The sequence below is a fragment of the Meleagris gallopavo genome, chromosome 8 (assembly GCF_905368555.1).
Source record: "Meleagris gallopavo chromosome 8, MGAL_WU_HG_1.1, whole genome shotgun sequence".
Lineage (NCBI taxonomy): Eukaryota > Metazoa > Chordata > Aves > Galliformes > Phasianidae > Meleagris > Meleagris gallopavo.
Genome location: NC_139411.1, coordinates 17172135 through 17184501, shown reverse-complemented (window position 1 = coordinate 17184501; position 12367 = coordinate 17172135). Strand labels below are relative to the sequence as shown.

Here is a 12367-nt window from a genome sequence, read left to right as displayed (position 1 = left end):
TGATTTTTTTCAATTACCACTCAAGGTTGGAGGTATTAGAAAGTAGAGGGATATGGAGTATGAAGCCTCACAGTTTATCCTTCTTTTAATAGTGGTGCGATCTGCTTGCTCTGCATAAGTCAGCAGACTTAGTTCTAAGATGACTCTAGCTGAAGGTATGCTTAATTCTGTTTTCCAAGCATGTGTTTCCTTTTTAGAAATAGCCTCTAGTTGCCATATTCTTGCTGTCTGGCTTTCCTGATACATTGCATCAAGATGTGGGCTTTGAATCTTCGGCAGCGATATCCTTGAATTTATGGCAACATTCATATTTCTGCTTGATGCAACTATACCAAAATGTGTTCAGTAAACTTGAAATCCTGTCTAAAAGTACAGACTGTATACTAGAGTATACCACAAGTTTTTGTCATCTTACTGTAACCTTGTAAAATAAATTTTCAGCACCAAAGACTATATGCACTCTATTTGTAAGTCCCCGGAGCTGAATGAAACAAATGACTCTTAGACAAAATTCCCTGTTTATTGGTGCCTCCGAGTTAGTTGAACACTTATTTACCTGTTATGAACATGGTTTGTTTGTTTGTTTGTTGTTTGTTTTGTGGGGGGAGGAAGTATGGGATAGCGGCTGGGAAAATCTAATCCCTTTTAAAGCTTTCTTAGGAAGCAAGCAGAATACAGCAGTAGTGGAGTGGTTATAGTGCTGAAATGCTTAATCATGAAAAAATTACAATAATTAGTTTAGGAACCCAATCTTTTTGACAGGGAAACCTGAAAAGTGCTACTATCTTGAGTGCTTAGTGTATGTAGCATCCATGCATAAAACTAGGTGTACATCAAATCTTTGTGTATTTGTGTATACACAGCTGTTCTAGTGCTCCAAAAATTTGACCCAGCTTTTGGCATTAAAATAAAGCAGGTGAATGAAGATGTAGCAGTATAAAAATAAAATAAGAAGAGTGGACTAAAAAACGGTGTAATAGTGTCCTGGAAGCTAGCATTGGAAAGTAGATGAGGTCTGGTGTGTCAGATTGTGGAGGGTTGATGAGAGAACGTGTTTGACTATTGACCTTCCCTGCCACTCAGCAGCTGAGTTGGAAGTACGTGTGTTTGCCAAAGGCAAAAGTTCTGTTCTTCACTATGGGGTGCTTTTGCTTTAAAGGGAGGAGGATGAGCACTCTATCAACAATAACAGCTTTAAAGAGCTTCATCTTTTGTTGGTGGTGTTTTTTTTTGTTTTTTTTTTGTTTTCAGGTAGTTCAGGAAGATAACTAGCCAGATTCTCTTCTCATTTCTGTCATGCACCCTCATCTGTGTAATTCTAAGCATAAAAGTTTCTTCCTAAAATATAAACATTAGCTCTATACTCATAATACCATACTGAAGATCTTTTTTTTGCTCCTCATAGGGAAGCATAACAAGTAAATACTAAAAGCTGCCTTTCAAATTGGCAAACCTGGAAGTACATTTTGTTTAATGTCTTCTAATCAAAATGAACTGGTAATACAAGTATTTACATTGTAGGTTTTGCAAACTGCAAATGTGCCACTGGTAGTTCAAGCTGTATTCTTGTTGTTGCCAGGGCTGTGGCACAGCCTCAGGTCACTTGTAACCTTCCTTATCTGCTTGGCAAGTACACCCCTGAAGTAGGTGTCCTCTGTAAGATATATATATTTTTTTAATTGTCTTTCTCCTTTCAGCCTTCTGAGAAGAGCATTCGTCCCAAAAGCACTGGTGTCTTTCAAGATGAAGAGCTTCTTTTCAGTCACAAACTTCAGAAGGACAATGATCCCGATGTTGACCTCTTTGCCAGTCCCAAGACGTCAATGGTGAGTCCAAATCCCTCCTCTGAACCTGCTGTTTAAAAACAGTCTTTGAAGTGTGTAGCTTTCTAGTGTATCACAGTTGATCACAACTTAAAAGTCCCTGATCTCTAGGGATGGCCAAGTGCTAAAATCAGTTAAGGCATCGTGGGCAGATGTGCTTTTGATCTGTGACACACTTTTTTTTTTTTATCTTTTTTCTCTTCAGTCTACAAATCGTATTCTGAAACCATCATCTGGAGGAAGTCTTTTTGGGGATGATGATGAGGATGATCTTTTCAGTACTGCTAAAACAAACCCTCCGGTATGTGATCCTCTATTATAAATGGCCTCCGCAGAAGACCATGGAAATAAGTGTATAGAAGGGAGTTTTTCTACATGTGTTCTGGCAGGACATGAAATCATTTAAAAATCTTTTTGAGAGAATAGAAATGGCTCTTGTGACTCTGAAGACATATGGAACAAACAGGTGCAGCAGACCACCAAAAGCTGAGATTTGAGAATTATATTTTTTTCCTCCATTGGTACCATTGAGATGGACTTAAATGTTAGAGAACACATTTGAGCAGAAATCAGAATAGTAAAGTTGCTTGTGTATTATTCAGGGTCTGGCTGGTTTAATGGGTAGTGACACCTTGGAGATGTTAAAACTTTGGTCTACCTCTCTGCAGTGAGGTTCTTTAGGCTCAGTATGGCATGTGAGACAGGTAGCCCTGAAGCCCTTTATGTCATGTAAGTCTGTAGATTGGTTTAATTTAAGGTAATGAATGTGTTAATAAGATCACTGAATTGTTATTAGAAGGTGAGAAGCTGCCATAATGAATTGGGCTACATAATGGGTGGTTCAAGTTCAGAATGCATGTTAGGACTCGGAACTTCTGCTCTAAATGTACAAGGACTGCTCCAAAAGTAATGCATCATATTTTATTATGTTGGCCTACAAATCAGCAGGGGGTGTTGGTGGTATGGCAGTGGAGGTTGAACCTTCCCCCCGATATTCTGTTACCTTTTGTTGCTGTGCAACAAATGTCAGCAGAGGGGCAGTCTAATGAAATAGTGTCTGAAATGATAAGGCGTATAGTTGAATTTCTCCTGTGGGACTGCACCCATTAACATTCACTGATGCTTGCTGAATGTTTATGGAGACCAAACGGTGGGTGTGAGCTGAGTGAGGCAGTGGTGGTGTGCTTCAGCAGTGCAAACGCTGACTGTGGATCACCTCTGCCAGCGTGGATTTTTACAAGCACAGCATGCAGGCTCTCTTGTTCATAGCTGGCAAAAAATAATGGTGGCTATGTTGTAAACTAGTGTTTTAGCTAACAATTTGCTCTATCAAATAGTGATACTATGGTCTTTGTAACTGTTGTGGTTTCCGTGGAAAAAAATAGGAGGGATTACTTTTGGAGCAACCTATGGAGCTTAACTAAATTGAAGCCAGCTCTAACGTTAGCCTATTTTCAGGTCAATAGCTGGAATCTGGGCCAGAAAACTGGCAATGTTTCCTGGAAACTGTTTATCTGAGGAGTGTGGGAGGGACTGTCTCTCGTCAGTGCTTGCAGCTACTCACGAAACCTGCTTGTTTGAAATTCTGAAAACAGTAGTGTTCCTTAGCTAGTTTATGCTTTTATTTTCCCTGCTATTCTGTATGTGAGAAATGTGTATGCTTTTGGAATCTTATCCAAACTCACCTTATTTTCCATTGCCACAGACAACAAAGGTTATAAGTGTGAAAGAGTGAAAGGCCCTTGTCACTGATGACCAAAAAGCAATGCCTGCAATGCATTGCAGGCCTAAAAGATGTGGGCAGTTTTCTTTGGAAAACAAGCTTTGCTTGTTTTCTTGCTCTGCAGATTTTGTTTTTTTCCAATTCATGTTGATTTGTGCACTTAATGCTTTCAGAAAATAGCAGAGAAGAAAACAGTTAAGACCAGTCCTGTCCCTTCCTCAGAGAATTGTAATCTTCTAGAAAATGCTTTAAGTGCCAAACAACACGAAGCTCTGAAGACAGTAACTACAGAGGCAAGTACTGAAAGCTTGTGTCTTGTACTGCATGCACAGGAAGAGATGTTTTAAATAGGTCTCCTGAAAAGATCAAAACTAATGCCTGGATTCGTTGGCTGCAGAACTGCAGAAATGCAGTAATGTGTGGCCATACTTGTCTCTGCTTATCAACAGGTGCACTGTTAATAGCAAAAAGTTTAAATGGTATTGCTAATGTTTTATTCACTGCCAGCATGCTTATGAGGGCCAAGTGCAAGGCTGTGAAGAACTTCAGGTGCAGTTTGGTGTGATTTGATCACTTGCTCATTCTTTGAAATGCTAGTATCTGCTGGAGTTACTGTGGTCTTTAAAGTATAGGTGGGCTTTATCATGATCAGGAGATCATGGCACACAGCACAAACCTGTGGCAGCTAAGATTCTTTTCCTGGCAGCTTTATGATGAGCAAACAAGACTCCTGATCTTGCAGAACCAAGCACTCCCCTCACAGATGGGAGGTGGGAGTATCTGAATTGTGGCTTGTCTCATCAGAGCTGCTTGTTTGATTTTCAGTTGTAGGAGATGAGCTTTTCATTTGTGGGGTGCTTGAGAATATGGGTTGGGGGGAGGTTGTTTTTTTGCCTTCTGGGCTGAGGAGCATATAGTAAGTCTGTAGGGCTAGTAGTTAGCTTATCTTCCCTTCTGGTAGAGTATTCCTTGACGTAGAGGATCACATTTGACTTCATACTTTTGTAGTTGCTGAAATACTGGAATGATCCTGACCTGTGTAAGGTTCAGCCAATTCCCATGTGCATTTAAGTGGTGGATTACTTCAGACAGCAGGATACTTCTGTCATGCTATCAAGGCTCCCCAAAACAGTGTCCAAACCCTCAAAGACTGCCCAGCCATACCAATGGCAGCACAGCCCAGCTCATAAAACCATTGCAGATCACAGACTTGTGCAAATCAAGCCCTGGATGGAAATCTTTTATTGATTTGGTTTATCCCAGAGTCTCAGAACTGACCAAAGTCTTCAGGCCACACAGCTTTCTTGCTCATTGAGCTTGCTGGTCTTATTTCTGGTATGGGTGGCCTGCTTTCTGTGGAGGAATGCTCCCTTCTTGAAAGCTTTGCGATTTTGGAACTCTCTTCACTTCTGTGTGGGTTTCGTTAAGGTCTGTGGCCCTAATACAGCAAATGACAAAGAGAAAAGTCAATTACAAAACTTATACATTTTTTCTATGATTGTATACTTTATAATTATACACATATATGATGTATATGTGTAATTTATGTAATTATGCATACATGTAATTATGACAAGACAGCATGACCATAGGATCTTAGGGGATTGAACAAGCAAGGAGGTAGGGTGGCTGTCACGATTGGATTTGACTTGTGTGTTACCTGGAGAAAGGAGGAAGTTGTAGAATTATGATGGTAAAACATAATATTGGGTAGAAAGGGGTGGAATTAAAATCTTGTAACAAAGATGGGGTTGTGACATGAGGAACAGGTGATTAGTTTTGATTTTAGAATGTGTGTTGAAAACAAGATATCACAAGAAGAAGCTGATAAGCAGTGAGATGGTTCCTTTCTATAGATGTTTTGAAATTCAGGCTGTAGTCTGGTTGAAGATGTTGATATTCTCCACCTGTTGTTTAATTCAGTGTAATTTTGTGCAGAAATCTACAGGTCCCGTTCCCATTAAAACCAAAGAACCCTCATCTCGGATTGGAAAGTTACAAGTAATTATTTTACTGGCATTCTGGCTTTCAAAAAAATAAAAAATAAAAGTCTTCCTTGCCTCACTGATGGCTCTCCCTGAAGCAAAATCTTTTTACTTCCCTACCTTACTTTTGCCATTTCTTTTTTTTTTTTCGGATGACTTGTTATCTATTGTTAATTTTTCTGTATTGCATGTTTAACATTATTTCCCCCTTTACCTTTCAGACCTGACTACAGGCAGTGCTATTTAACTCTATCTGGGGGCAGAGGGGGGGCTTTTTGACCTGCTATTCTTCTCAGCAATATTTTAAGTATGCTTAGATATTCTTAGGGGTTTTGAGTTTCGGTTATTTCCTTCTCTTGATATGAAAAATCTAATAACTGTCTATATAACTGTTTCACTCCAAAGTCAGAACCAGTCTTGTCCTCAGACAGGATAGTGGACTACATAGTTTTTTTTGTTGTTGTTGTTCGAGGTACTATGACCATGATGTTCTTGAAGTTCTTATACAGTGTAATAGCATTGAGTACTGAAAGGTTTAGTGAGATAGAGAACGTGGGAGATCTGGAAGTGAGTTGAGATGAGAGAGGCCAGGCACTTTTAGGAGTAGAACTTGAATGCCTAAATGCAGTAGTTCTTGCTGCTTCTCTGGAGCAGTATTAACGTGCTGTCTTTGTGTGTGTATGTGTTTTTTGTTGTGTTCTTTTTTTTGTTTTGTAGGCTAACTTAGCTATTAACCCTGCAGCCTTACTTCCTGGTGCAGTGCCTAAGATCTCCAGTGTAAAGTCCTCCTTCCCCATTTTGGACACTCCACTGCATGAGCCCAATGACGTACAGAGCAGTGAAGCCTTCCCTGCTGCAGGGAACAATGAAGAATTAGGTGTAAGCTTTGATCAGCCTATGCAAGCGGATACCTTGCACAGCGCCAATAAGGTAACCTTGGTATTTAAGATGAGAGAAAAGGTAATTAAAGCTAAATCAGCATCTTCTCATCATTCTTTGCTCAGCTTTCACAACTGAATGCTTGCTTAAATGTACTGGTCACTGCTTATAGCTCTGGTTTAAGTAACTTCAGCAAAACTTGAAGTTAATTTCAGTGTGCTGATATGAAATGAGTAAAATGTTAATTTACAGTATTATGAAAGAAGTATTAGAACAAAGCATGGGTCCTAATCTGCCTTCCATAAAGAGTAGGGTTATTTTCTTTTCCCTTCAATATAACCCTCTCTGTTTTTATTCTTTTCCTACAGACCAGAATCAAGGTTACAGGAAAACGAAGGCCTCCAAGCAGAATGGCCCGCCGGTTAGCTGCCCAGGAGTCTGGTGAGGGTGAAGAGGTGGACAGTGCTAAAGAACCACAGTTCTCAGTACCAAAACAGAGATCAGCAATAGAGAATGTAAAGGAGCTTGTTGTTACTGAAGCGGAATCCAAAGAAAATGGTTTTCTCTTTGGCTCATCACTACCAGCTCATGGCAGCATTCTGACGAGTAAACTTCCTCCAGAATCCACAGATCAAGGAGATGATCTGTTTGAATCGGAAGACCTTTTTGCAAACCACTCAACATCCAGAACAGCTACACAATCAAAATTGAGGGAGGAAATGCCAGACAGTGTGGCCAACGAACCCATCAAGGGTATGGAAAAAAAGTCTGAACTCTCTGTTCTGGGTAATCAGGATAGCAGTGATCTTTTCCAGTCTGTACAGCAAAAATCTTCAACAAAAAACAGCCCTATATCTTTTTTGGAGGAGGAGGAAGATTCTCTTTTCACCAGTCAGAAAACTGGGAAGAAGGAGTTGAAACCTGCTGTTCGGCAAACTGTTGATTCTGCTGCACAAGATATTTTTGAGGTAATGGCTGAGGCTTGCTGGAAGAAGTTGGGAAGGAAAGCTTGCTGCCTTGGCCTTTTTGATTCCCAGGGCCTTATATGCAAATACTTCTATTTAAACACAGGCTGAGTGGAAGCTGCTGTAGGAAGGGGATTTTGCAGAAGTTAATGAAGTGTCAATCGTACTCTGCTACTGGGCAACAGAAACCCTTACTTTCAGTGCTCATCTGTTTACTAGCAAGTGTGGATTAGAAGGCGAAGCCTTAACACAGAGCAGATAGGGCAGTGAACATGCTGTGGCGACATATCCATGGTTGTTACCTTTTTTAGATTAATGAAGTATTTGGTTCTTTTCTGCTACTTGTTCAGTGCACAGTAGCTCAGATAGATCACTCAAAAAAGGAGAAAGGTTGGCATTCTGGAAAGGTGACACTGTATTTGACCTATGCACAATCCCTCACTAGGCCACATTCGGTAGAGGAGAAAGGACCCAAACTTCTCAGGTTTGAGAAGCCCAAGGTTGTCGGTCTTATAAATGCCCTAGCAGCTGTGTACAGGTAATGATTATTCTCTTGAAGTGTGCTGTGTATTGATAGTCTCTCTGTACTTTGCTCCAAGGATGATATATTTGCTACTGAAGCAATAAAGCCAATGAACAAAGCAAAAGAGAAAATGACAGAGAGTAACCTCTTTGATGATAACATTGATATCTTTGCGGATCTCACTGTAAAACCAAAAGAAAAGAAGACCAAGAAAAAAGTGGAACAAAAATCCATATTTGATGACGATATGGGTAAGTGTCTAATGTCCTGCTATTAATGTCATGTCTCCAAATGTGTTTATTTTAGATGTTTTAGAACCCTTCACTTTCTTGAACTATTAACTGCTCTGAAGCCTGTGAACATGCAAGATTTTAACCTTGTGTGAGAACTTCCTAGATCTGTAGGAACAGCATGAATTTAAATGCTGTGAGAAAGTGTATAAAACCCTCCTGAGAGGAGCAATAGTTTAATTCCTGTAGGGATCTTTTCATCTGTGGGGATTAGAACATTTCTTGTCTAGAGTAAGAGAATAATTTCATGCTCTTACAGCACTAAGAGATAAGTTCCGTGTTTAAATTTGCACAGCTTCTTGTATCCTGTTTTCAGATGAATCACTGACAATGTGAATAATTCCCTATCCCAGCTGCACTGTCTATCTTAGAGCTCTTAAGATCTTAGGATTTTGTTTACATCAGAGTATACCCAGAGCAATTTGGAAATGCTACACCTGAAAGCAAAGGGTGCTCTGTATAATTTTTGGAAAAAACAAAAACAAAAAAAACCCACCATCTAGTAACTTGAAATGATGTAAAGCATGCTCCTTTCTTGTTCTGTCAGTGGAGATACCAAAAGTCATTTGATTTCTCAACTGCATCTGTTCTCAGACTCTTCATGTTTATAGCTCTCCTTTGGGATTCACATAATTCTTATCCTCTAACAAGGAAACGTCCCTTCTCTTCTGGATTCGATTCCTGTCAACCTTCATTCTGTTCAACCTATTCAAAATGAATCTAGTTAATCACTGTTTTGCTTGTGCTTCTGTTAAGCACTCAGACCTGATGGAGTGACCTGGCTGAAGTCTGTAAAGGGATTAAAACTTGCCAGAGAATGAAAAGGTTGAGATTTCAAAGCATTCCCAATTGATATATTAAAAAAAAAAAAAGCTTACACATTTGCAGGCAAGATTCTTGAAATATATACTGAATCAAGAGAAATATTTCATTCTGAGTTTACTTTAGAAATATTTTAATAGTTTACTGTTTTCCGTGTAGCCTGTAGCAAATGAAAGAACTTCCCAAACCACTACCTCTTCTAAATATTTCTGCATACAACTCCAGAGCCTTGTGTTGAAAAAACAATTGGAGAGTACCAATTTGAAAATAGCTTGAAAAATAAGTCACAATGAATCTTGTCCTTTGCACTCTATTTTTGACATACGTTCTAGTGCCAGAGCTTGTTGTCTGATATCTCATTTAATGTTGATAAATGTGAGCATCTGCAGCCCTATGTATCTGGTAGACTTGGTTTTCCTCTAGAACATGGATGTCATCCAACCTTTTGGCTTTCCTGGGCTGCATGAAGAATGAAGAAGAATTGTCTTAGGCCACGCATAAAATACATAATAAATAATAATTAGAATATATGACATAGGTACTGTATACAAGTAACAAAACTTTTGTATTTTTATTGAAACAAAAAATAAGGGCAGTAAAAACATTGGAGCCATGTTTGACTCATGAAAAATATCACTGAAAATCACTTAATAGTGTTAACAATTTATGATCTTACGGGGCTGCATTTATCAGCTGTCTAGGGCCACGTGTGGTCTATTGGTTGGACTTGCCTGCTCTGGAGCTTTGTTTTTAGTGCAGCCACAGGTATGCAGCTTTTTAGTGTCCAGAGTTATGGACACTAACTGGGAGTGCAGGGAAGACAGCTGATGATGATGTTCTGCTGGCCTTAGAGCAGTAGAACTGACTCTTCCCTGTTCTGCAGGTTAAGATTTGGATTTAGCAATACGGTAACACTTTATCTAGGCTGAATGTAGCAGGAGATCCTTTCTGCTGCAGATAAAGCACTTAACTGGCTGCAGTTCAACTGCGTGGAGGCCACAAGCTGCTTGCTTTTTGTTCTACCAGTTTTATATCATTATTTAGTATATTTGTGGTAAGCTTGTGCTGGCAGTATTATGAAAAATTCTCTTGTAGGTCTTTATCCTTCTCACCTCTTCAGTGACTGTATGGTTGATGACACAAGCATCTTGATATTGTCTCTGCCCATCTAGAATTTAAAAATAAAAGTGAACTTTCTTGTGCATTGACAAATGCTGGAATTCGTGGCCAAAACTCTCTAACAAGCCTTGTTATAAAATATGAGTGATACCTCTACTGCTGATAGCACTCGCACTACTTCCCAGCTGACTGAAGCAAATCCATGTGACAGCTTTTTGCTTTGGAGTAATGCCAGTAGGGGATTACTCTATTTCACTGCTTTTTCAAACTGCTTTGCTGAGATGCTGTCCCGGATTATTCCTGTGTAATCCTTATCATCAGCACAGTAGCAAATATGCTGAAGGGAAAGAAGAAGCAAGAAGAGAAAGGCAAGCATTTTGTGACAGGCCACTTCTTGCTTGGCCACTGCTCAAGGTTAGGATAGATATTTAAGGCTGGAATATTAATTTTCATACTCTAGACCAGAAAATAACCAAGAACCTCTGTATGGGGTTTGTTTCCTTAGTAGGGTTTCAAAACCAGCTATGTAAGGGCCTTGTGAATGACAAGGAATCCAGGTATCTCTGCCTTGTAAAATAAATTTAAAATTAAAAAAATAATAATAATAATTTTCAGTCTCCAGAGAACCTCATGGCAACACTTCAGTGCTTGTACAGTAGGAGCTGTCTTCTTCCTTGAGTACGGTCTAAGCACGAGCCACAGCAAGACCTGAAAGTTTGTAGGCTCTGCTGTTGTTATATGGTGTCTGTATTGGAGGATTTCCCCTTACCTATTGTTATCCTGGGAAAGAATTCTATCTTAATAGAATGGAAGATTTTTTCATGTTGCAGTCCTGTTTATTTTTACCCATGACAGAAATGCTTACGCTGAGGAAAGCAGTGGGAGGTCTTGATTCAGGACTGCAGACAGACTTTTTGAATACTCAGTAGGAAGGTGATCAGAGCAGTCTGCCTCCTGCATCTTGGCTGTGTCCTGTTCTGCAGCACTGTATGCTACGTTTTTGTTGTGCTATAGGTTAAAGACTCTCTGGCATGGCTAGCAGATTGCACAGCAATCACTAGGAAGTTATATGGTTTTTCTCTTGTGATTTTCTTTGGCACCAATCTCAGCAATTCACGGATTCTCTCAAGTTCTTCAAACGCTAGTATTCTAGATAAGCAGGAGGTTGTCTTCTGGAAATTGCAAGATGAAATTTATTGCAGACATTTAACTTATTAATACTTGTCAAATGCTTTTGAGAGCTTGAATATGTTATAAAATATAATTATTATTCAGCTTTATGGAGAAGGAAAACTAGTCTTGATTTGACTTGCAGCTAGCAGCTCCCACGTATGTCCTTAACAAATCCAAGTAGAATTGCAGCAGAAAAGCATTTGTTTATAACAGAATGTCCTTGGCAGTCGCTGTTGTGTGCTGGGGACTTTTCTGTACAATAATACTTCTGTTTAGCAGTCAATTCCTATTAAAGCTATCTTTCTTTTTTTTTTCTTTTCCCATATCTAGATGATATATTCTCTGGCAGCCAGATCAAGATACCCACTCCCAAAAGCAGGTCTTCCCAGGCAGCCTCAGAAGTGAAATCTGAAAGCAAGGCACTGAGCACATTTGATGACCCGCTGAATGCCTCTGGAGGCCAGTAGCCAACAGGAGTGTGTTGCAGAAAGGAGGCCTTCCCTGTGCCCTGTCCAGTACTAATACTCTGGATTCCCTAATCCAGTAGACCTGAAATGAGATGGCTGTGGATATTTAAATGACAGATCACCCATTTTTAAATGGTTAGTATGCTCTTGTGCTGGGTCTAATTGCGCTTCATGATATATTTAAAGAGGATGGTAACCTCCTGCTATTTTTTTTTTCCTTGGTGGCCAGATGAATATAGCCTGTGCAATACCTTCAATGAAGTTATCTATTATACAAAGTATAGTTTGTTTTAATGAACAGATCTAAAGAGAGAATCATTGATATTGTTAAATAGTAAATTGAGTCTGTTAAATGAGATATGTTTGTATGTCTTGCTTTTTTCTTTACCACTTGCGAAGGGTATCTGCATCATGACTAGAAGATAACCAAAACCACAGCCATGCTTTCTCTGGATAAGCTGTCAATCTCCTGAGCTAATGCTAGTGCCAGATTGGGTTCTGTTATCAAGTACAGCTCCTCTTATGTAATCCTGCACTTAAATCTGAGTGCAGGGATTGACAGTAGAGAGAGACTGGTTATTTCATGTTGGCAGCTAAT

At 39.5% G+C, this 12367-nt stretch overlaps 1 protein-coding gene across 8 annotated transcripts in view; it reads left to right on the top strand.

Moving 5' to 3' along the window:
* The window catches only part of WASHC2C (WASH complex subunit 2C), a 65583-nt gene extending 53456 nt beyond the window's left edge, over window positions 1–12127 (top strand). For 5 of the 8 annotated variants that reach the window (XM_085230116.1, XM_085230118.1, XM_085230117.1 and 2 more), the window contains 8 exons: window positions 1698–1826; window positions 2029–2124; window positions 3720–3839; window positions 5485–5547; window positions 6249–6461; window positions 6779–7378; window positions 7975–8149; window positions 11633–12127. In XM_085230116.1, coding sequence (XP_085086242.1) covers window positions 1698–1826; window positions 2029–2124; window positions 3720–3839; window positions 5485–5547; window positions 6249–6461; window positions 6779–7378; window positions 7975–8149; window positions 11633–11769 — 1533 coding nt within the window. In that variant the 3' untranslated portion in view covers window positions 11770–12127. The remainder of the gene's footprint in view (window positions 1–1697; window positions 1827–2028; window positions 2125–3719; window positions 3840–5484; window positions 5548–6248; window positions 6462–6778; window positions 7379–7974; window positions 8150–11632) is intronic. The other 3 variants (XM_085230122.1, XM_085230119.1, XM_085230121.1) reach the window with 2 other exon arrangements.
* The last annotated feature ends 240 nt before the right edge of the window (window positions 12128–12367 follow it).